The sequence below is a fragment of the Pongo abelii genome, chromosome 3 (assembly GCF_028885655.2).
Source record: "Pongo abelii isolate AG06213 chromosome 3, NHGRI_mPonAbe1-v2.0_pri, whole genome shotgun sequence".
Taxonomy (NCBI): Eukaryota; Metazoa; Chordata; class Mammalia; order Primates; family Hominidae; genus Pongo; species Pongo abelii.
In genome coordinates this window covers 143,338,266-143,362,066 of record NC_071988.2, presented here as the reverse complement: position 1 = coordinate 143,362,066, position 23,801 = coordinate 143,338,266, and the positions used below count along the sequence as shown (strand labels likewise).

The 23,801-nt window shown below is 38.6% G+C and overlaps 2 protein-coding genes across 2 annotated transcripts; one reads left to right on the top strand and one right to left on the bottom strand.

The window, feature by feature from the left end:
• Positions 1 to 703: 703 nt before the first annotated feature.
• CCNA2 (cyclin A2) lies at positions 704 to 8,185 on the top strand. The gene is made up of 8 exons (XM_024245817.3): positions 704 to 1,296; positions 2,074 to 2,317; positions 3,615 to 3,727; positions 3,936 to 4,159; positions 5,115 to 5,322; positions 5,777 to 5,890; positions 6,450 to 6,583; positions 6,935 to 8,185. Exons 1-8 carry the CDS (start codon positions 1,084 to 1,086, stop codon positions 6,981 to 6,983), a joined length of 1,299 nt encoding a protein of 432 aa, XP_024101585.1. The 5' UTR covers positions 704 to 1,083; the 3' UTR covers positions 6,984 to 8,185.
• EXOSC9 (exosome component 9) lies at positions 7,003 to 23,280 on the bottom strand. The gene is made up of 12 exons (XM_002815106.5): positions 23,107 to 23,280; positions 22,676 to 22,770; positions 21,807 to 21,926; positions 21,583 to 21,685; positions 19,892 to 20,029; positions 17,029 to 17,111; positions 14,558 to 14,690; positions 12,981 to 13,069; positions 11,261 to 11,407; positions 10,591 to 10,772; positions 8,182 to 8,260; positions 7,003 to 7,851 (listed from the first exon to the last, which is right to left on the bottom strand). The coding sequence occupies exons 1-12, from the start codon at positions 23,170 to 23,172 to the stop codon at positions 7,767 to 7,769; spliced, it is 1,320 nt and encodes a 439-aa protein (XP_002815152.1). The 5' UTR covers positions 23,173 to 23,280; the 3' UTR covers positions 7,003 to 7,766.
• Between the last annotated feature and the right edge of the window lie 521 nt (positions 23,281 to 23,801).

Sequence of the window (23,801 nt, the reverse complement as noted above, 5' to 3'; positions counted from 1 at the left end):
TATGTTTAAAGAAACTTTACTTCTGAAAGGAACATAATTATATCTAGGTCACTAGAACGTCATTGTGTTTTTTGTTGGTTGCCACAGCTTGGGGAAAAATAGAAAAAAATTAATGACTCTATTTGAATATTTTGTAATGCATTGCTATTTATTATATATATCAACAGTAGTTCAAGGTGCCATCTTAAATTAATTGCATCTTCATTAGGAAAAATAAAAAGCATAAAACACAATTTCTGGTTACTATGAATAAACGCCTAAATGTTAAGATGACATTACAGTCTGACACTTGAGTACTGTATTACTATGTGAGCTCCGTGTTAAATAATTTATGCACATTATTTAATCCTGACAACCATATGACTGTAGTTATTAGTCCCTATTAACTGATAAGAAAACGGAGAATCGGAGATACTGAAAAACGTGCCCCAGATTTTAGACCTTTGGAAAAAGTCACTTAAGCTAACTAGACGTCCCAGAGCTAAAGGCTGGGCAGCCCAAATGATAGTCGCCAAAGTTTAATTCCGTTTAATTCCCTAAAAGGATTAGAGTCAGCCTTGGACAGCCTCGCTCACTAGGTGGCTCAGTTTAAAATAATCGGAAGCTCGGACCCTGAGTCCTACCTCTCCCCGCCCCGCGCAGGCGTTTTCTCCCGCCCCAGCCCCGGTTTGTTTCTCCCTCCTGCCCCGCCCCTGCTCAGTTTCCTTTGGTTTTTCCTTCACTCGCCTGCGACCCTGTCGCCTTGAATGACGTCAAGGCCGCGAGCGCTTTCATTGGTCCATTTCAATAGTCGCGGGATACTTGAACTGCAAGAACAGCCGCCGCTCCGGCGGGCTGCTCGCTACATCTCTGGGCGTCTTTGGCCCGCCACGCTGGGCAGTGCCTGCCTGCGCCTTTCGCAACCTCCTCGGCCCTGCGTGGTCTCGAGCTGGGTGAGCGAGCGGGCGGGCTGGTAGGCTGGTCTGGGCTGCGACCGGCGGCTACGACTATTCTTTGGCTGGGTCGGTGCGAGTGGTCGGCTGGGCAGAGTGCACGCTTCTTGGCGCCGCAGGCTGATCCTGCCGTCCACTCCCGGGAGTAGTGATGTTGGGCAACTCCGCGCCGGGGCCTGCGACCCGCGAGGCGGGCTCGGCGCTGCTAGCATTGCAGCAGACGGCGCTCCAAGAGGACCAGGAGAATATCAACCCGGAAAAGGCAGCGCCCGTCCAGCAACCGCGGACCCGGGCCGCGCTGGCGGTACTGAAGGCCGGGAACCCGCGGGGTCTAGCGCAGCAGCAGAGGCCGAAGACGAGACGGGTAAAGGGATGCGGGATATCTGCAGGAGGGTGGGTCGAGCAGGGTTTGGCGTTGGCTTAGCAGGCAGAGAAGAGTGGCGAGAAGGCATGTCCTGGGCTTTTGGAAGGGGGCCACGGTCTGGAGTGCACTTGGTGCTGGTGTGTGGTTTGCCACAGTAGGAATTCTCTCATATTAGCATCAGGACCCCGCCAACACTGTGTGTATGCTGCCTGTCTGCTCTCTATAGGGGGCATCTGCCTGTACATAATGGGGTCAAACCAAGCTCTAAAACGTGTAGACTTCGCTCAGCTCCGCGCCTTTCTCTCCACTTTTAAACCCCAGGCCCTGCTGTAGGACTCTGACCCCTATCCTCCTCACGGTTAAGAGATGACCTCTACTTTAGAAAAGGGTGTACGAAATACTTTGCTTTTGGCAAATTCCGCCATCTTAGCCGGATTTCCTCTGTTGCTCCACCCTCGGGCGACAGTGGTGAACCAACACTTTTTTTGCCATGTCTTTCCTAAACTTCTCATGTATTGGCCTGCCACCCGACCTTTCTTGTGGCCCTGATTAGTTTTGCATAATTCCACCTAGTGTTATCTATTGATAGCCTTTGTGGGAATGCCTGTGACAAATAGGAACATCCCTTCTCTTTTGAATACTCAAACTCTTCTTTGTCCCAGAAAGTTTAATTCTTGATAAGAGTATTTGGGAGAAAAAGCAAAGGCCAAACACCCATAAGAGAAAGAATGCAAAACTATTTAGTAGGCTCAAAGCCAGTTATTAATTTTTTTTTAGGTTGCACCCCTTAAGGATCTTCCTGTAAATGATGAGCATGTCACCGTTCCTCCTTGGAAAGCAAACAGTAAACAGCCTGCGTTCACCATTCATGTGGATGAAGCAGAAAAAGAGACTCAGAAGAAGCCAGCTGAATCTCAAAAAACAGAGCGTGAAGATGCCCTGGCTTTTAATTCAGCCATTAGTTTACCTGGACCCAGAAAACCATTGGTCCCTCTTGATTATCCAATGGATGGTAGTTTTGGTAAGTTTTAAGGAAAATCTGTATGGAATTACGGTAATTATAATTATTAGATGATATTAATGATTTGCATTTTAAGATGTCTCATGTAGTCATTTTGACTACAGTGAGTTAGATTTAATGTAACAAGGCTTAGAAAGATGTGACTTATCTCAGATCTTACAGCTAACACTTGACCTGGTGACATACGAAAAGATCCAAATCCAGTGCTCTTTCAGGTTCACTGCCAGTCACATCAATCTAATTATAATTAGATCTTAAATGCTTATTTTAATCTGATCCCATAAATGTGTTCTTGGTTGGGAGAATAGATTTCAGTTTTATTTAACTCACTTATATATCACTTAGAGAGTGCCATTTGAAGATGCAGTCTTAAATGTTGTGATTACATAACATCTCTTCCAGTTTTATAATTTTGTTTCTATAAAACCAGTCTGACACTTTTCCTCCTACAAGTAAATAGTTGTACCATGGCTGTTTACTCTTATCCATGTATTAAAGTAGCTGCTGTAAACATCTCTTTGCAGTTTGTACTATTTCTTTGCCCTAGGGATATTGAGTCACTAGACAGCTCACTAAATCCAGTCTCATTTTAGTTTTAGTTGTATTGATTGTGAGGAAGGAGGGGTGAGCAGGAAAAGTCCTTTGGAAATAATAATTTGTGTGTTTTTATCAAAATTTTGCAGAAAGTGTTTAATCTCAAGGTGATCTTTGAAGTGAAAGGAATAATGGATGATACTCTTTGCTTCAAAATAATTTATACTACAAAAAATAAATTATTTATTGTGTTAATCCATTTGCCCATAACAAACCTAATTTCTTAATAACACTTGTTAATGGAGGCCATTTAACTGATTCTAGCTATTGCCTACTTGGGCTTTATATATGTCAGACTCTGGGATCTGCAGTTTCTCTTAGGGCAAATCTTAGATATTATCTCAAAACTTAGATTTTAAGTGTTCTGTCCTAACAGAACCACCATGCCATTTGCTCCTTTCTGTTGTGGAAGATGGATACTTTTAAGATAATACCTGATTCTCATTTTCCTGTTAGGGGCCTACCAATATGGTTTTTTTTTTTTTTTTTTCTCTCTCCCCTCATTAACTAAAATCATTCCAAAGCTCTATGTACAGAGATATTGAGACTAGGGTAAAATATTCTACATATTTTGTCATGAGAAGCTCTTTTTAGTTTGATGAAATAAGTGCTTTGTTAATATGAGATTCCTTCCATGGCAGTCATTTTTAGCTACTAAACTAAATAGACAATTAATTTAATCATATCTTTTGAATTGTCCCAGAGTCACCACATACTATGGACATGTCAATTGTATTAGAAGATGAAAAGCCAGTGAGTGTTAATGAAGTACCAGACTACCATGAGGATATTCACACATACCTTAGGGAAATGGAGGTAAAGTTCTCTGAATCCAGTTTGTATAATGTATTTGTTAAATGTGGCTAAACGAAATTGAGAGGATAATGTTTAAATTTTTAAACTAATGAATTATTCTAATGCTACAGTTAAGTTTATAGCATGTAGCCTCTCTTAATGGTAAAATAATCTAATTGCAATTTTTACACTAGAATAATTTTAACACTATAAATAATTTTCTCAATAGGTTAAATGTAAACCTAAAGTGGGTTACATGAAGAAACAGCCAGACATCACTAACAGTATGAGAGCTATCCTTGTGGACTGGTTAGTTGAAGTAGGAGAAGAATATAAACTACAGAATGAGACCCTGCATTTGGCTGTGAACTACATTGATAGGTTCCTTTCTTCCATGTCAGTGCTGAGAGGAAAGCTTCAGCTTGTGGGCACTGCTGCTATGCTGTTAGCCTCGTAAGTCTACCTTGGTTTGTTTAAAAGTGATCACAACCTTTTGTCTAGGGAAGAAATTGATTTTTTTAATGGTGACCTTTTAACATACACCAGGCAGAGTCAGTGACTACTTTAGGGATGGCAATGTGCTGGGGCTTGGGGCAGTGGAGGAGGATGAAACTGTGTTCTAATCTAGAACACTTATTTTCCCCCAACTGGATTCCTTGAACATGATATAGTACACTAGGTTACAAATTTTAAAACATTTTCCTTCCAATATTACTTTCTGGCATATAAGCAGTGTCTCTTTTATTAAGAGGTAAAGGCTGGGTGCGGTGGCTCGCGCCTGTAATCCCAGCACTTTGGGAGGCCGAGGTGAGCAGATCACTTGAGGTCAGGAGTTCAAGACCAGCCTGGCCATCATGGCGAAACCCCATCTCTACTAAAAATACAAAAATTAGCTGGGCATGGTGACGCGTGCCTGTAATCTCAGCTACTAGGGAGGCTGAGGCAGGAGAATCGCTTGAACCCAGGAAGTGGAGGTTGCAGTGAGCTAAGATTGTACCACTGCACTCTGGCCTGGGTGACAGAGCAAGACTCTTGTCTCAAAAAAAAAAAAAAGAAAAACTAAATTTAATAATGAAAACATAAAACATATTTTCCTAAGACTTGTATTTCCTAAATTTTCAGCTACTTAGTGAACTCTGGCATTGTTCCCATCTTGAGAAGTCTCATGCCTTTCATTTACTTTCTTTGACTGAACTGGGGAAAATATCTCAAAAGTCCTTTATTGATTTGGGCCTTTTAATTAGCAATTAGCTATCCAGTCTCTACTAGAAATGATGATCAAGTGTCTGGAAATGCAGTTGGTGTGGATTTTGGATTCATTCCATATTCTGCTAATGGGATTTCAGAATTGGGATAAGGAAGTTTATTGTCTTTTAGGACTGATTACTTAAAACTTTTTTCATTGTAGAAAGTTTGAAGAAATATACCCCCCAGAAGTAGCAGAGTTTGTGTACATTACAGATGATACCTACACCAAGAAACAAGTTCTGAGAATGGAGCATCTAGTTTTGAAAGTCCTTACTTTTGACTTAGCTGCTCCAACAGTAAATCAGTTTCTTACCCAATACTTTCTGCATCAGCAGCCTGCAAACTGCAAAGTTGAAAGTTTAGCAATGGTGAGTTAACTTTCATTTTGTTGAATGGCGATTCTTAGGTAACAATTAGGGGTAAGCCCTAATTCCTTTGTACAGGAACCTAGTTCCTTTGTACAGCAGTGGTGAAGAGATTTAGTATTCAGAGGGAGATTAATGCTGCAGTATGGAAGAAAGCCTACTGCTGGCAAAAGATAATCTATATCAGGAAAGCACTAGAAGCAGAGGTCTAAGGATGACATCTTGGGGATGGGTAGTCAGAAGAGTTTTTTAAAAGTTAATAAAGGAGGGAAAATACAGGATGAGGATGGAACAAAACACTAAAATGATTGATATGTTTAAAGATGAGGCTGTGAAATATTTTTTCTAGAGTGCTACAGAGCCATTATCAAAGGCAGGAAAAAATTAGGTTAGAAGGCAGAGGTTTGACATTTGAATTCTAAACGCTCTTGTATTCATAAAGTATTTTTTATTCCAGTTTTTGGGAGAATTAAGTTTGATAGATGCTGACCCATACCTAAAGTATTTGCCATCAGTTATTGCTGGAGCTGCCTTTCATTTAGCACTCTACACGGTCACGGGACAAAGCTGGGTATGTATTACGGTCTTCACAAACCTATCTTGTGGCTGAAATGCCTGTGCCAGATTAAATAATAATTTTCCTACAAAACTGAGGGTTGCCTAGATGTTCTTACTTGGAAAAACTTCAAATATATACAGTTGACCTTTGAAAAACACAGGTTTGAACTGTGTTGAGTCCACTTACACATGGATTTTTTTTCCAATCAAATGTGGACTGAAACTTCGGGAAGGGTCCTGGAACCAGTCCCTCATGTACACTGAGGGACGATTATATACTGTTTAAGGCATGTTACCTGTTGAACAGTGTTTGTTAGGTAGTAAGCTTAGTTGTAACTTGGATTGAAAGGTGAGCTTTTTTAAAAGCATCTGACCTGTTGCTGGCAGGGAAAGTGGTAAAAAACGGATCGAGGGATGGAATAATGGCCTGAGAAAACTAGTAGTTAGTAGTTAGTTGGAAAAGTTAAAGATTAGTACTGGAATTTAACATAAGCTTAATGCCAACTATTTACTGTGTTTGGTGTCTGTTACTAAAAGCAAAACTCAGGGGTTCTCTATTCCCTTCTCTGTAGCCTGAATCATTAATACGAAAGACTGGATATACCCTGGAAAGTCTTAAGCCTTGTCTCATGGACCTTCACCAGACCTACCTCAAAGCACCACAGCATGCACAACAGTCAATAAGAGAAAAGTACAAAAATTCAAAGTAAGAATTAACTTGGATATTGAAGCTTACTTTTCTAGATTATGGTTCAGAGATCTTTGACATTTTAACTTTATTCATGAATCTGCCATAGCCTCCTTGAGAAGCTGTTCTCTAAATTGGTTATGTGTTTGAAGAAGGTTGTAGTTCATGCTTTCTGCCCTGGGTCTGGGGGAGAAGAGAGAAGGAAGGGGGCATGCATGTGTGTTTCAGGGACCAGACAATGTTTCTAAAACCATCAAGTCGGTCAGACAGAAATAGCATTTTTTAGTTCCCAAGACATGAGTACAAACATTATTCCATGATCTCCTTTACCCAGTGTTTACTAAAAATGCTTTTTTCCCCTACTTACAGGTATCATGGTGTTTCTCTCCTCAACCCACCAGAGACACTAAATCTGTAACAATGAAAGACTGCCTTTGTTTTCTAAGATGTAAATCACTCAAAGTATATGGTGTACAGTTTTTAACTTAGGTTTTAATTTTACAATCATTTCTGAATATGGAAGTTGTGGCCAAGTACAAATTATGGTATCTATTACTTTTTAAATGGTTTTAATTTGTATATCTTTTGTATATGTATCTGTCTTAGATATTTGGCTAATTTTAAGTGGTTTTGTTAAAGTATTAATAATGCCAGCTGTCAGGATAATAAATTGATTTGAAAAACTTTGCAAGTCAAATTTAACTTCTTCAGGATTTTGCTTAGAAAAGAAGTTTACTTGGTTTACTATATAATGGGAAGTGAAAAGCCCTCCTCTAAAATTAAAGTAGGTTTAGGAAAACAGACCCTCAAATTCTGACATTCGTTTTCCCTAGCAACTGGATTAATTTGCTGACTTGGGCATAATCTAATCTAAGCATATCTGAATACAGTATTCAGAGATAGATAGATAGATAAGAGTAGAGTAGACTTTTTCGCTCTTTGTAAAACCTGTTTAGGTTTTGCGAGGTAAACTCAACGGAGGTTGGGAGCGGAAGAGGGTGGGAAGCTTATATGCAAATTAACAGACGAGAAATGCTCCAGAAGGTTTATTATTTTAAAGCAAAACATTAAAAACAAAAAACTATTTTTAAAACCCTGCTAGATTTTATAATGGATTTGTGAATAAAAAATACCCAGGGTTCTCAGAATGGAATAAATATCCCTTTTAATAGTTATATATACAGATATACAACTGTTAGCTTTAATTGGCAGCTCTCTTCTTTTTTCTTCTTTTCACTGGCTTTTTACTTGGTGCTTTTTCTTGTTTTGCACTGGTGGTCTGTGTTCTGTGAATAAAGCAAAGTAAGAATTTACTAAGAGTATGCTTGTTAAGTTTTGGATTATTGAAATAAGAGGCATTTCTTAGTTTTCCAGTAGGATATAAAATGTGTCAGCTATGAGTAAGACTGGCATCCAAGAAGTTTATATTATAGATTTAGGTCCTAATTTTTATAAATCACAAGGTAAAGAAATCACAGAACAGATGGATCTCTAATGAAAAAGGGATGTCTTTTTGTTTATATAGTCATGTGGCAAGATGAGAGTAAAACCAGAGAGCAAACCTCTAGAAGTGTTGAGTATATGTATACATTTGAAATAAACCAGAAATTTGTTACCTTATTTTCTTTGGATTCTTGTCTGGTTCCAAAATGATCATTTCTTCTTCTTCACTATCTGAGAGTATTATGGGAGCATCTTTGTTTTTTTATTTAAAAAAAAAAAAAAAAGTTAACCAATCTCTTGCAAAATTTATTTCTACATGAGTTTATTTCTATCAGATGTTCTAAAACTTATTTCTGGGGCTGGGCGTGGTGGCTCACACTTTTAATACCCACATTTTGGTAGGCTGAGGCGGGTGGATCACTTGAGGTCAGGAACTCGAGTCTAGTCTGGCCAACATGGTGAAACCCCATCTCTATTAAAAATAGAAAAATTAGCCAGGCATGGTGGCATGTGCTTGTAGGCCCAGCTACTCGAGGCTGAAGCATGAGAATCGCTTGAACCCAGGGAGGTGGAGATTGCAGTGCCACTGCACTCCAGTCTGGGTGACAGAGCGACTCCATCCCAAAAAATAAATAAAAAATAAAAATAAAACTCTAGGTGGAGGCTTAATCTTTTCTTTAAATCAGCTTCTTAGAGCACTCTAGAACTCACCTGTAACATTTGTTTCTTTAAACTCTTATTTCCTACAGGTGCTTGAATGGTGTGACAATTTGGTACATGTCATAATAGAAAAGCTAGAGGGAAATCTATATAGCATCTTTTGTAGAGACAATTGAATTGTTTGTGCTACTCTATTCCTCCAGAAATAGTTCCAGTTTACATTCCAAGAAATAAAAGAACCCACTTCCCATATACCTTTGGCATTGCTGGTGTTTTTAATACTGCCCAAAATACAGTAACAAAAAATGCCATGTCATTTTTCTTTGGATTTTATTTGTATTACTATCAGGGCTGACCATGAAAAATGTTACTGGCCATTGTGTACTTTGATAACTGCTCCATGTATTTTGCCCATTTTTCTCCTGATCATTAGTTAATGATATACATAAAATGTGAATTAACCCATATCAATTATTTGTATTTTTAGTTTTCAGTTAGTTTCTCCCTTTGTTCACATGCTTTAGGAAGGCTGTACCTGCTCCATTTTTCCAATTCTTAGGTCCACCTTCATTATATTCAGTTGAAAATACTATTCACTGTTAGAAGAATACACTAAACAAACATATGAGGTATATGCAAGTGCAAGGATATTGTTAACAGTGAAAAAATAGAAACAACTTACATCTTCAACAATAAGAGAATTGTTAAACCAACTAGTTATATTCAATGCTATACAAGTCTATGCAGCATTAGCTTACATCACTGCACAGAGAGTAAATAAATACCTGGAACAAGTTCTGGAAGAATAATACCAAATAGAAGTAACCACTGGGAAATCTGAGTAAGGGTCCCCATCAATGGGAAATTTTTTCCTTACCTATTTACTTAAGTAAAAAAACAAAAAGCCCAGGCTCCAGTAATGTTCATAAGCAATAATTTCTCTCTTTGAAAACAGAAGTATTTGCATTACATTTCTACTAAACATATCACCTTCAATTTTCCCTGCCAGCCTAGCTCCCAGTTCCTTGTAGGATTTCTGTTCTTACCACATCAGAAAATAAGTCATTCTATTATATAGACCAGCAAGAATTTGCTTTTTTTAAAAAAGTAGAAATAACCATACATAAAAACAACTTCTTCAGTTCTATGGCTTTCAGAATGCAAGAAACATCTAGGACTACCAGTATTCTAGTCACTTACAGAATTTTTTTATGTTCTAATACTGTGATGTCTAGTATGGTAGTCACTAGCCACATGCTGCTTAATTTTGTATTAAGTAAAATTTAAAATTCAGTTCTCAGTAACACAAGCCACATTTCAAGTGTCTACTAGCCATGTGGGGCTAGTGGCTGCTATACCAGTGTAGATACTTAATGTTTCTATCATCATAGAAAGTTTTATTTAGACAGTATTATATGTTATGATATGGGATGGGCTTTTTGTTTCAGTCTAGAAACTACAAAAAAAAGACAGCACGGAGGAATAAGATCTTCAAGAAACTCATTCCCTTAAAACCCACCCAAATACATACACACACAAAAAAATTTTTTTAATTAAAAATATCACTATCATTTTATGCCAAAGTGTTCTACTACTCTACAAAGATATGCATATTCTTTTAGAAAGTAGCATTAGTATTGCAGTTAGCCACAATAATTTAGTTGAAATTTAAATCACAATATTTAGCCCCTCTAAAAATGCAATACTTACATCCCTATATATAACTACATATCTATATTCTCTCTATATAGTATCCTGTATGTTATTTATCCAGTATACATCTATATATAGCTAATGATATATATTACTATATATAGTGATAATATACACACTTATTTTATGCATTATTATATATATAACTATACGGTAATACTATCTATATGTAATATATAGTAATAAGTGTGCCATAAAGTGTCACCTACCTTGGCTTCCAATATCAGAGACTTCTACTCCAGTGTCCATTTTTATACTATCAAGAATGATAGCTTCATCACCGCCGCCTTCATCATCTTCCTTCTCAGAGTCTTCAAGATCACCCCAGGAGTTTTCTACTCCCTCTCCAATTTGGGCAGTTCCAGGAGTCCATAGCACAGGTGTAGAAACACTTAACAAGTTAAGAAAACTGAGTAACAAAAATATTGCTATTTGATGGACTGCTGAAGATGAGAATGCAAGTTTTCTTCTTGTAAGATTGATTCAAGTGTGCCTCAAGTTCCTAGGGGAAAAAAACTTAATATAGCTACACTATGGATGGCTGAACAATGAAGAAGAAAAAAAACTGAGGCAAGATTTTATGGATGCAATTAATAAGCAATGTGAAGAGACAGATTCTCTCAACATTTTAGTTATAGTACTAAATTAAATTGGTCCTTAAAACAAAATCCGTTTTTTCCAGGATAACTGAAGAGAAGCTGAATGTTATACCATCAACATAATATAACTCACATCTCTATCTTGTATTTTAAGTGTTTTCTCTAACAAAGTACAGTGTTAAGAAAAACTAATTTCAGTATACACACCTTCATATAGCCTAATATTATAATGCCAAGTGTTATGAATCTTGTTACTGCAAAAACCACCAAATAAAGATACACTTCTGAAGGAGGTTCTGCTTCAGCAATGATTTCTTCTGCTTTTTCTTCTACGTCCGAGGTATCAATAGGGGCCTTTTCCATTTTAAATGCTGTGATCCTCTGATTTGCTATAGACTCTGCAAAACCAAACTTTCCACCTTCTTTCCTGTATGTGGGGGTTTTTTTGGTGGGAAGGAAGGGGGAGGAAGGTAACAGATTGGATAGAAGACAGGAAGGGAAAAAAACTATTATTTTATCCTTTGGTGGATGAAAAATATTGGAAGAGAGTTAGTTGATCTAACTTAACCTCACCAATTTATTATGCCTAACAAGAGTAAATAGTTAGCATAATCATTTATTAAACCATGTGCCAGACCATGTGCTAGGTGCTTAAAATATACTATTCTCTAACCCTCAAATCAGCCCTACCAGGTAGTGTTAATATCCCATATTATAGAAGAGGACACTGAAATGCTGGACACTGAAATGCTGGGTTATGTATCTTGCTTAAGATAGCACAGTAAGAGGTAGGGATGGAAATCAACCTGTTTCCTTCCATTAATTTGAATTACTAGATTATTTTTATCCTAAGAAAATGTTAACTGCTAAACAAAAATCTTATGTCTCCAGGCACAGTGGCTCACACCTGTAACCCTAATATTTTGGGAGGCCCAGGTGGGTGGATCACCTGAGGTCAGGAGTTTGAGACGGGCCTGGCCAACACGGCGAAACCCCATCCCTATTAAAAATATAAAAATTAGCCAGGCATGGTGGTATGCATCTGTAATCTGAGCTATTTGGGAGGCTGAGGCAGAAGAATCACTTGAAGCCATGAGGCGGAGGCTGCAGTGAGCTGAGATTGCACAAATGCACTATAGCCTAGGTGACAGAGTGAGACTTCATCTCAAAAAACAAAAATCTTATATGATTTTTCAATATAGGTTATATTTAAATTGCAGAAAATATAATAAACAAATCCAATCAATTTTCTAAAAACACATTAAGTAGTATACTCAATTGAGATTAACAAATAAGGAAAGATCAAGTGTGAAATGTATATGGTTGCCCTTGTTCAAGGAAGATCCTTAGGAGAAAAATATATTAAAAGACCATTTAGGGCCATTTCCTGTTCCCTGTGTTGTATCTCGGAGTCTGGAGCAATGAAGACCTCTTGCTCTTAAGTGGGTCTTTCCTCTTTATTGTTTTGGAATTCTGGACTTGACCCAGACTTAAATTCCCATCTGTGATGCATTTTGCAATAAGTGGGTTTGATGCCAGCACTCTGAAAGATATCCCTCATAAAACAAAAGGACAAGAATCACCAGCTCCCACACAAAGTAAAAAACGTGAACCTAATTTTAGCAGTGTTAATAAGGAGCAACTATCCACAAGTCACTGCATCAATAATGCTTGTGTTATAACATCCTCTCCTCCCTAAGGCACAGGAGCAAGTGACACATACTTGTCTGGGAACCAGTTTCATTAATACTTTTATTGTATCCGTTCAAAGATGAGTAGCAGTATCTGTTACCAGTTTCACTACCTTTTGGAGTTTTGGATAACATATCTATACCATGGTATTTACACTTTTTAATGAGTCAATTTTAAGTGAAATTGCTATTCTAACTTTGTATGTGAAATCAAGTTCATGCATAATAAAGCTTGCCTATACTAAAAAAAATAATAAAAATTTAAAAAATGAAAATAGAAGACCATTTAGTGCTGGAAAAGTTACTTACCTTACTTTTTGGTCATTCTCCAAAGCTTTCAATATTAGCTCTGTAATTTCTGCTACTTTCACACCAGCGATTTTACTGCATCTCAGAACCTATTTATAAAAGTGAATTCTGTTGTTTAAAGACAATAAACCAAATGGTTTTCTCTAACGAAACTAAAACCATGAAATTTTTCTACCTTTATAATTTAAGCCTGACTTTTCCAAACATGAATACAATGTAAACACAGGTTAAGGAAAGATGTGAAAGTTGTTTTAAGATATGTGAAGGACTATCACATTAAGGGAACAGACATAAAAACTTTCTTATACAACAGCATAAAAGATACAACGGAAGAGGCCACAGACACATATATGCTCCAGGATGCACTAACTTCCTTTCTCTGTGGGTAATCTGAGTAGTACTTGTGATGCTGGTAAAGATGATGATGATGATACCAGAAACTAACATTTATTGCACACTTAATAAATGTGTGCTAGACACTGTGCAATATATCCATTTATATCCTTATAACAACAAGGTGTTGGCAATAACATCATTCCCTATTTTACAGATAAAGAAAGTGAGACCCAAAGATATAAAATCATTTGCCCAAGATCAGCTAGTATGGGGGCAGAACTAGAATTCAAACTAAAGAAGCTTTTAATCACCTACACTGTATGCTATATGGAGATCTATTTTCTAAAAGCTCCCATGTGAATCTGATGTATAGCTGGGTTTCAGAACTACTGCCAATTGTAGTTCTAAAAGTAAAAGTAAAACTATCTTTTTACATAATGTCCACTATTGGATGTTTAAAAATTTTTATTTGCTTTTGAGACAGGGTCTCATTCCGTAGCCCAGGCTGTAATGCAGTGACACAATCTCAGCTCACTCAACCTCCACCTCCTGGGCTCAAGCAATCCTCCCACCTCAGCCTCCCAAGTGACCGGGACCACAGGCATGCACCACCAAGCTCAGCTAATATTTATTTATTTATTTATTTTATTTTTTATTTTTTCAGACGGAATTTTGCTCTTGTTGCCCAGACTGGAGTGCAATGGCATGATCTCAGCTCACTGCAACCTCTGCCTCCCGGATTCAAGCGATTCTCCTGCCTCAGGCTCCCAAGTAGCTGGGATTACAGGTGTGCACCAGCCACCACACCCAGCTAATTTTTTCTTTTTAGTAGAGATGGGTTTCACCATGTTGGCCAGGCTGGTCTTGAACTCCTGACCTCAAGTGATCCACCAGCCACGGCCTCCCAAAGTGCTGGGATTACAGGCGTGAGCCAACATGCCCGGCCACTTTTTTTTTTTTAATAGGGATATAAATCTTTTTCTTCACTAGACCCTGCTTCTAGGTGGAAGGGTCAGACTCTAGCAGGCCAGACATGGGAGCACCAAGGTAGGAAGGAGGAGGATACCTCATAGCCACCAGTCAACAGAATGTATTTAATAGTGACAGTACTGAAGCCAGATTCTAACACATCCTAGAATCAATCACTGGAAGTATCCCCATTGGATTTTTCTTAAAAGACAAGAAAAAGCAACTAAAGAGAAGCAACCTATTATTAATGGGACATTAATCAAAGCACTAACTTGATCTTTTAGTAGCATTATCCCACCACTGGACTGGATAGTACAAATCTCTCGATGTTTGTTCATGGCAATCACCAGCAAGCCATCCATCACACATTCTTCTCGTTCATTGGGATCCACCAATAAATATGTTCTGAAACGAATGTTAAACGGACCTGAACAAATTTGAGACCGAATGCTTACCATTTCTTGGGTAACGAATTTTTAAAAGATGGCATCAATAAAGTCAACAGAGAATAAAGGTCTGAGCCTATGGATTTGGGTCACTGAAACGGGGAAAGAGACAAGAAAATTATTGTGTTTATGAACACAAATGAATGCTAAGTGGGTAGCTCCAGTTATTACAATGAAATCACATTAAGTTCAGATTGGATTTACTTAAATGATATATAATCTAAACCTAATGCTATCTCTTTGATTAAATGACTTCTGGCTCATTAATAAAAACTTAGATAATGTTAATTTGGTTAACCCTAAAGTTGCCCTAATGTCCTGTACTCCAAAGTTCTACTGCGTTCTGCTAATGGCTCATGAAAAAAATACTGTCTATTTCTGCACTGTCCGGTACATTCGCCAATAGTCACCTGTGGTTACGGAGCCCTTGAAATGTAATCAGAGTATGTAAAATATTGGATTTCAGAGACTTAGTGGAAACAAAAGAATGTAGACTATCTCATGAGTAATTATTAAAATACTGATTATTTCATTAATCATTTTCTTTCATTAACATGAAAATATATTAAAATATATAAAAATTAATTTTACCTTTTTAATGTGACTACTGGAAAATTTTAAATTACACATATGAGGCCAGGCATGGTGGCTCATGCTTGTAATCCCAGCACTTTGGGAGATCAAGACTGCAGGATCACTTGAGCTCATGAGTTTGGGACCAGCCTGGGCAACAAAGTGAGACCCTGTCTCTACAAAAAAAAAAATTTTTTTAATTAGCTGGGTATGCCACACACCTATAGTCCCAGCTACTTGGAAGGTTGAGGTGGGAGGATCACTTGAGCTCAGAAGTTGGAGGCTGCAGTGAGCTATGATCACACCACTGCACTCCAGCCTGGGTGAGAGTGAGACCCTGTCACAAAAAAATAAAAAAAAAATTTAAAAAGTAACAAAGGCCGCACATGGTGGCTCAAGCCTATAATCCCAGCACTTTGGGAGGTGGAGATGGGCGGATCACTTGAGCCCAGGAGCTTCAGACCATCCTGGGCAACATAGTGAAATCCATCTCTACAAAAAATAAAGAAATTAGCTGGGCATGGTGTGCACCTGTGGTCCCAGCTACTCAGGAGGCTGAGGCAGGAGAATCACTTGAGCCTGAGAGGTTGAGGCTGCAATAAAACATGATCACGCCACTGCACTCAAGCCTGGGTGACAGAGGGAGACCTTGTCTTAAAAAAAAAAAAAAAAGAAAAAGAAACAGCCAGGCATGGTCACTCATCCCTGTAATGCAGCATTTTGGGAGGCTGAGGTAGCTAGATCACTTTTGAACTCAGGAGTTCCAGTCCAGCCTGGGCAATATGGCAAAACCTCTTTTTTACAAAAAAATACAAAAATTAGCTAGGCATGGTGGTGCATGCCTGTAGTCTCAACTACTCGGAAGGCTGAGGCTGAAGAATTGCTTGAGCCCAGAAAGCAGAGTACTTGTAATGAGCAAAAATCGAGCTGCTGAAATCCAACTTGGGCAACAAAGCCAGACCTCATCTCAAAAAAAAAAGGAAAATGAGAAAATTATATATATGGTTCACATTTTATTTCTACTGGACAATGCTGGCCCATTTTCCTCTGATAAAACTCTGCACTTACAATCACTAAAACTTGAAAGTTTTTCTCTAGTCCTTGTGCACAACACTGTGTGAAATATTTTTGTCTTCCCTTGTTTCTAAAGGAATTTAAGGCTCAAGTTTTCATTTGAAAGCACCATTAAATAGACCTGAAAAACTCCAAGTTTTCTGCCACAGGAGGATTTAGCAGTTAAGTAACGAAAACGCTGGAAAACTGAAGAACATTAGATTTTTTTCCTCCAGTTTGTGAACCATCCCCCCTTGTAACAGACTCCTAGAACTACTCCATCTAATATGCTCCAAAGTCCCCTATCTTCCAATAACCCACAGTAATTCTCACCCCACTGTCCCAAATTAGAACCTAGCATATAATTCTCTTAACCCCTGTACATCCTTAGGAAACATAAAACACTACCATGCCATAGTAAATTCTTAAGTTTATAAGTATGCTATGAAAAGAAAAATGTTGGGAAGTATCTTCATCAAAGTATAAGAGTTTTGTTACTTCTATTGAGAAAGTTCTTTGCCAACTAATGCCCTTACAAAGAAAGAAGGGAAATACAAGGTGCTTTAATATTAAGGGAAGTGTTTGTTTAATATTAACATGACATACTTGAGTAGAGCAATAAAATTCCTAGCTGCAATTGTAATTTTGGCCCATAATAAGGCGAGGCTTACCCTTGCTGGAAAAAGGCAAAACTGACACAAATGGGCATGTGGTGGATACTTAATGGTACAGGATCACGCTCTTCAGGTGTATACTGTTTCAAAAGAAAATGTTTAATAATTATAGTCACTAAGTTACGAACATCCCAAAAAATCATCTTGCACATCAAATACTAAAAAATGAAGTTCCTTTATTCCTTTGAGTACCCAAATAACTTTTATATTAATAATTACCAGTTTGATTTTGTCACTCATGTTCCTCAAACTGTACAACTTTTTCAAAAATTTACTGACACATAATTTACATCCCATAAAATCCACTCTTTTTTTTTTTGGAGATGAAGTTTCACTCTTGTTGCCCAGGCTGGAGTGCAATGGCGCGATCTCAGCTCACCGCAACCTCCGCCTCCTGGGCTCATGCAATTCTCCTGTGTCAGCCTCCCGAGTAGCTGGGATTACAGGCATGTGCCACCACGCCCGGCTAATTTTGTATTTTTAGTAGAGACGGGGTTTCTCCATGTTGGTCAGGCTGATCTCGAACTCCCAACCTCAGGTGATCCACCCGCCTCGGCCTCCCAAAGTGCTGGAATTACAGGTGTGAGCCACCGCGCCCAGTCAAAATCCACTCATTTTAAGTATATGATTCAATTTTTAGTAAATTGAATCATATACTTAAATTACGGACACATTTACGGACCCATCATCACAATCTAGTTTTTTAACATTTCCATTACTCCCCAAAATTCCTTTGAATCTTGTCTAGTAGTCTGTAGGAGTCTGGTGTACTCCCACCTTAGCCCCAAGGAATCACTGATCTATCTTATTTCTGTCTCTATAAATCTGACTTTCTGAGCATTCTATATAAATGGAAAAAAAAAATTGTAATGTTTTGCGCCTGGCTTCTTTCAACTTAGCATGTTTCATGCACCTTGCAGGATTTATCAGTAGTTCAGTTCTTTTCATTACTGAACAGTATTCCATTATTTGTGTATATGACAGTTTATCTATTCACCAGCTGGACATTTGGATTGTTTCCAGTTTCTAGCTAATAAATGATGCTATGAACATTTGCATTCAAGTCTCTGAACATAATAAGCTCTTATTCTTCCTGTAGATTCTTAGGCATGGAATTGCTAGAATTTTTTTTTTTTTTCTAATTTTAAACCATTGCAATTTGTTTTAATATTATAAGGTCGGCCGGGGGTGGTGGCTCACGTCTGTAATCCCAGCACTTTGGAAGGCCGATGTGGGCGAGGTTGGGAGTTCAAGACCAGCCTGACCAACATGGAGAAACCCCATCTCTATTAAAAATACAAAATTAGGCAGGCGTGGTTGCGCATGCCTGTAATCCCAGCAACTTGGGAGGCTGAGGCAGGAGAATCGCTTGAATCTGGGAGGCAGAGGCTGCAGTGAGCCGAGATCACGCCATTGTACTCTAGCCTGGGCAACAAGAGTGAAACTTTGTCTCAAAAGAAAAAAAAAAATTACAGGGTCAAACCTGCTGAAAGATGTACATATAAGACAGTGTTTTCAGCTGGGCATGGTGGCTCACGCCTGTAATCCCAACACTTTGGGAGGCCGAGGTGGGAGGATCACTTGAGCCCAGAAGTTCGAGACCAGCCTGGGCAATTTGGTGAAACCGTATCTCTACAAAAAATACAAAAATTAGTCAAGCGGGTGGCACATACCTGCAGTCCCCGCTACTCAGGAGACTGAGGTGGGAGGATAGCTTAAGTCCAGGAGGCAGAGGTTACAGTGAGCCGAGATCACGCCACTGCACCCCAGCCTGGACAACGGAGTGAGACCCTGTCTCAAAAAAAAAAAAAAAAAAAAAGGAATATTTTCTTCTATTGTTATTTTTCTGAATATAGAATGCTGTCTACACTTAAAACTTAAGCTGCCAAACTTTTCCAACATGGCTGTACCATTTTACATTCCCACTAGCAATAACACCACAGTATTCTTTAATTGATTTTTCAAGTGTAGTAATCGCTTTCTACTTTTTGTCACTTCCTTATATAAACTCCCTCCTCTAAAAGAATATTACCTCTACTGTTAATAAACCTTTGTCCCTATTTCTCACTTTTTAATGGTTCTGCTTCAGTCTACTCCCCAAAATCAAAATTATGAATCATTACTTAGAAAATCTGGGCATCTGATGTGTCCTTTTGCAACTTCAGGATTCAAACTACAACTACAGTGCACTTTCATTATTCTAGCATGTAATTTATATAAATCAAAACTGACATACTGAGAACAAAAGATAATGACAACGTAGGTCAATGGCTTTCAAAATGTGCTCCCTGGACCAGCAACATCAGTATTACCTAAGAACTCAAAGTTAGAAGTACAAAATCTTAAGTCCTAGCCCTGTTTTACTTTGGGAGTAGAGTCTGGCAATATGTTTTAACAAGCCCTCCAGGTATTTCTGATGGGACTTTCGTCATCTCTTTGCCTAATGAACAAAAGTCCTGGAGACAAATATGAATCTGCTGATTCCTCAGTGCTTTTCAGCTATTGCATGCCTCTTGCAGGGTAAGCATCTCACTGTGCTGAGATTCATGTATTTTTCACACATACGGCCCCTAAACATAAGTCAACCACTTTATCTGATGTTCAATCCAAAATAGTCATCTAATTCTATTCTGGAAAACCAGGCTAGGGTATGTTCTTACTGACAAATGTTTCAATAGAGGAACTGTTAAGAGATTTCCAGGGCAATTTTGACCATATGCAGTTTCAGTCTTACAAACAAATTTTTAGAACCTACCCAATTGCCATCTACAACATAACTTCACTAAAAACAAGTTGCCTGCACATTTAAGACCCTCCTCATTCATTCATATCAAGGATCCTGGTTCACATATGAGCTTACCAGTGTTACTTCATCTCCTTGGACAGAGACATCAGGTCTTCGGAAATGACATAAGGCCACGATTGCAGCAATGCTGGCAGCATCAATAATATTTCCATCATGATTTAATAAATGTAGGTCTACACGTATTTGCCAAACCTGATAGCGAATTTAAAATAAAAATAAATCCTAACTGATTACAACCAGTGGCTATTTATCAGGAAAAGTAACATTGTGTACAAATTATCTTTTCTTGCTGTTAAAACATGCAGTTACTCCTTCTACTTTGTCAACAAAAAATATATTTTAGAAAATTTAAGCCAAACATCTGAAATACTATGTGGGTCGTTTAACAACAGAACACATACTTTAAATAAACAGAACCACTCTAACATTTAATACTAAGATTTTCCTAACCTCAAATCTAATTACATTTTTATCATGTCTGTTAAAAATCACAAACTCTAGGCCAGGCACAGTGGCTTACACCTGTAATCCCAGCACTTTGGGAGGGCAAGGTGGCAGAACTGCTTGAGCCTAGGAGTTCGAGACCAGCCTGGGCAACACAGCAAGACCCTATCTCTACAAAAAAAAAAAAAAAAAAAAAAAAGTTTTTTAGTTAGCTGGGTGGAGTGGCATGCACCTATAGTCCTAGCTATTCAGCAGGCTAACGACAGAGGCTCTCTTGAGTCCAGGAGTTTAAGATTACAGTGAGCTATAATGACACCACTGTACTCCGGCCTGGACGAGAGTGTCACCCTGTCCCACAGAGAAAATAGTGAAATTTTTCAAAAATTAAAAAAAATCAAACTGTTAGGTTTTGTGATATTTTTAATAACCTTACAAGTAATGCAAATAGGAAGTATTATACTTAGGTATGGAATATGGAAAGCTAAATGACTTCTCTGGGATAAAAATGCTTGTCAAAATACCCTAATCAAGAGTCAAATTCTGGCCAGGCACAGTAGCTCACGCCTGTAATCCCAGCACTTTGGGAGGCCAAGGCAGGTGGATCACTTGAGGTCTGGAGTTGAAGATCAGCCTGCTGGTGAAACCCCTTCTCTACTAAAAATACAAAAATTAGCTGGCCATGGTGGCAGGTGCCTGTAGTTCCAGCTGCTCGGAAAGCTGAGTGGGAGAATTGCTTGAACAGGGGAGGCAGAGGTTGCAGTGAGCTGAGATTGCACCACTGCACTCCAGCCTGGGCAACAGAGTGAGACTCTGTCTCAAAAAAATAAAATAAAATAAAATAAAATAAAATTCTAATATCCTAATGCAGCACAGTTTATTGGGACTAAGATTTTCAAAGTTATCCCTGCCACTGACATGGTGTGGCCCTGTGTAAATCGATAAACCTATCCAAATGAAGGATTTCATCTGTTCTTTAGTTCTGCATGAAAAAGGAAAACTACCTGCTTCTATGAACTCATGTAGAAAATGAGAGATTATATGAAAAAGCCACAAGTTCTTTGAATAAAATATTTTTACACAAAAATCTCAGTTGCTATTTTCACCCTTTTAAGATAATGCTTTTTGTCCCTTCAGAGAGAGAGAGAGGTAGCACAAAGTTCTAAGGGTATAACTCAAGAACATCTGAAGTGAACCAGTACAAAACTGAGTTAACTAAAGTTCTGAGAATAAAAGCATAGATACCGGGATCCATGATCAACAGTATTCATCCTAAGATTAAGAATTATGGGCATATTCCCCACCTTTTCACCAGCAACAACACAGAGAGATTCAGTGTCTATACACTTCGAATTTCTTAGACATCTTTCCAAGAGTCGATTCAACTTCACCAAGAGATCTGACTGCCTATAATAAGAAAATAGGAATGGGCTAATGTCATAAAATATAACACCAGGTATTAAAACAAAAGCTCACTGCTGTTAGGTTCTCCTACGACTAAAGCAGCTTAAGAAAAAGATTTAAATACCTGCCAGGTTCGAAAGCTGGAGCAGCCATCTGAGAGAGTTCAAGGTTAAAAAAAAGAATACCTTCTGTTGCCCGATTGAGTTTTGGAGACACAAGTTCACAGGAAACCTGTCCAAGAACTCTGCAAAGATAAAGTTACAAAGTATTAACTAAATAGACTCTCCTTCCAAAACAAAAAACTGAAACAGATAAGTTTCAATCTTAATGTGAGTAATATCATACTCAGCCAAATAAATCATAGGAGGTAAAAATTATATGTAAAGTATAATATACACAGAAATAAAACATAAATTGGTACAACTAAAAACACGACAGAAAAAACACCTCTCTTCTTATTACAATGTTTACTATTCCACAGATTGTTTTAAAAAATCAGTGACCTTTACCTCTAAAGCAAGTATTTATTGATACAAGATGGCATGAAAACTTGAGATTTCTTAAGGGTTTTCACATGGCTCAGTTCACCACCATTATGTGACCAAATAGCCTCACAACTTTCAAATGAATATTTGAAAACCTAATTTTCATGTCACTCAGGAACAAGAAAGCAGGATGTACACTTAATGACAAGATGCTCAAGAGCTCTATATTAGTGTGAGAAACAAATTCGATATGATCACTACTGGTTGTCTATACGATTTATAGAAGTCAGAAAGAACTATGTGATACGTGACAGAAAATACGTTTATGATTAAAAAGTTCAAGTGTGACCACAAAATCAAAAACTCTTGCATAAAAAAATACTTATTTTTGTCAGCTAAACAAAGAATACTGTCCAGACTTCTTAGCTGCTTTATAAACAACCGAGTCAATAAGGTCTTTTTTCAAACTTCTCCCTTCTGAATGTGTATCTCATTTAAATCCTGTTACCTTGTTTTTCCAAGTTCCACAATGCAGCATCCGTAATCTGTTCCAAATGAGATCCTGATGTTCCTATAATCATAGGTTTGTCTGCCATCCAGCCGCTGTAAGCACAAATTCATTCATTCATTTATTCCTTCAACAAGTATTTCTTAAGCAACTACTTTTTGTCTGGCCCTGGGCTAAGCACTCGGGAGAAAGTGGAATCCTAACCACACCGCCCATACAGGAAAGTGGAAACTACAGCGTGGACAACTGCTGGGGGGACTGGAGCCTTGAAAAGAACCTATCGAAAAAAAATAAATAAAGCCTAAGGGATGGGGTGAACGTGCCGGTCGTTCCCCTAGTGGCTCCCCGGGCCCAGGCGGACCAAGTATGAGTCCACACCTTGAGACCCGAGCGCCCACGCAGCACGCAATTTTGCGGGCACCAAACCATACCTTCTTCTCTTCGATGGCACGGAGTAGGAAGCGGCGTTCGCAGTTTGAGAGTGGCGTTTCCTTCATGGTGTTGGGTCACCGGCCCCACAGGCACCAGAATCCGCGGGAAAAACGGAACCCGACTTTTCCTTGCGCGCCGCTGCTCGTCCCGAGGCGCAGGAAAATTACGTCATCAAGGCGCGGCGGCAGAAAATGGGAAATGGCCTGGGCTGTCCGCTACTGCGCAGACTCAAAGCGTGATTGGGGCAGGCCAGCGGGCTGCGAGAAGCCATTGAGGCTTTGGGAGGCTGTTTCCGAATGTGAAGTTCCGTGTCTTTTCTCATAAAGTGCGGAGGAGAAAAGGATACTTAAAATAACCATGAGAGTGATAGAAATTAATATCAGTAGACCGCTCTCACACTTCACCCTCTGCTCAGTCCTCTTGCGGGGTGAAGACTAGACAGATGCTATTGCAATTTCACAGATGAGTTGACATTGGCCCCTAGAAAGCCGCAGATGCAGGATTTGGAGCAGATTAAATGAACAAACACTGGAATGAGGCGTCATAAGGGTTGGGGGAGAAAGTTAAGTTGGTGAAATGGGATGTTTTTGTGGCCAAAGGTGAAATCTTGTGGGATCTGAGAAGTTGATGAGAATGGAGAATGTTCGCACGCAGTAACTAATGATGTTACTACTACTGTGGACTGAAACTAAAT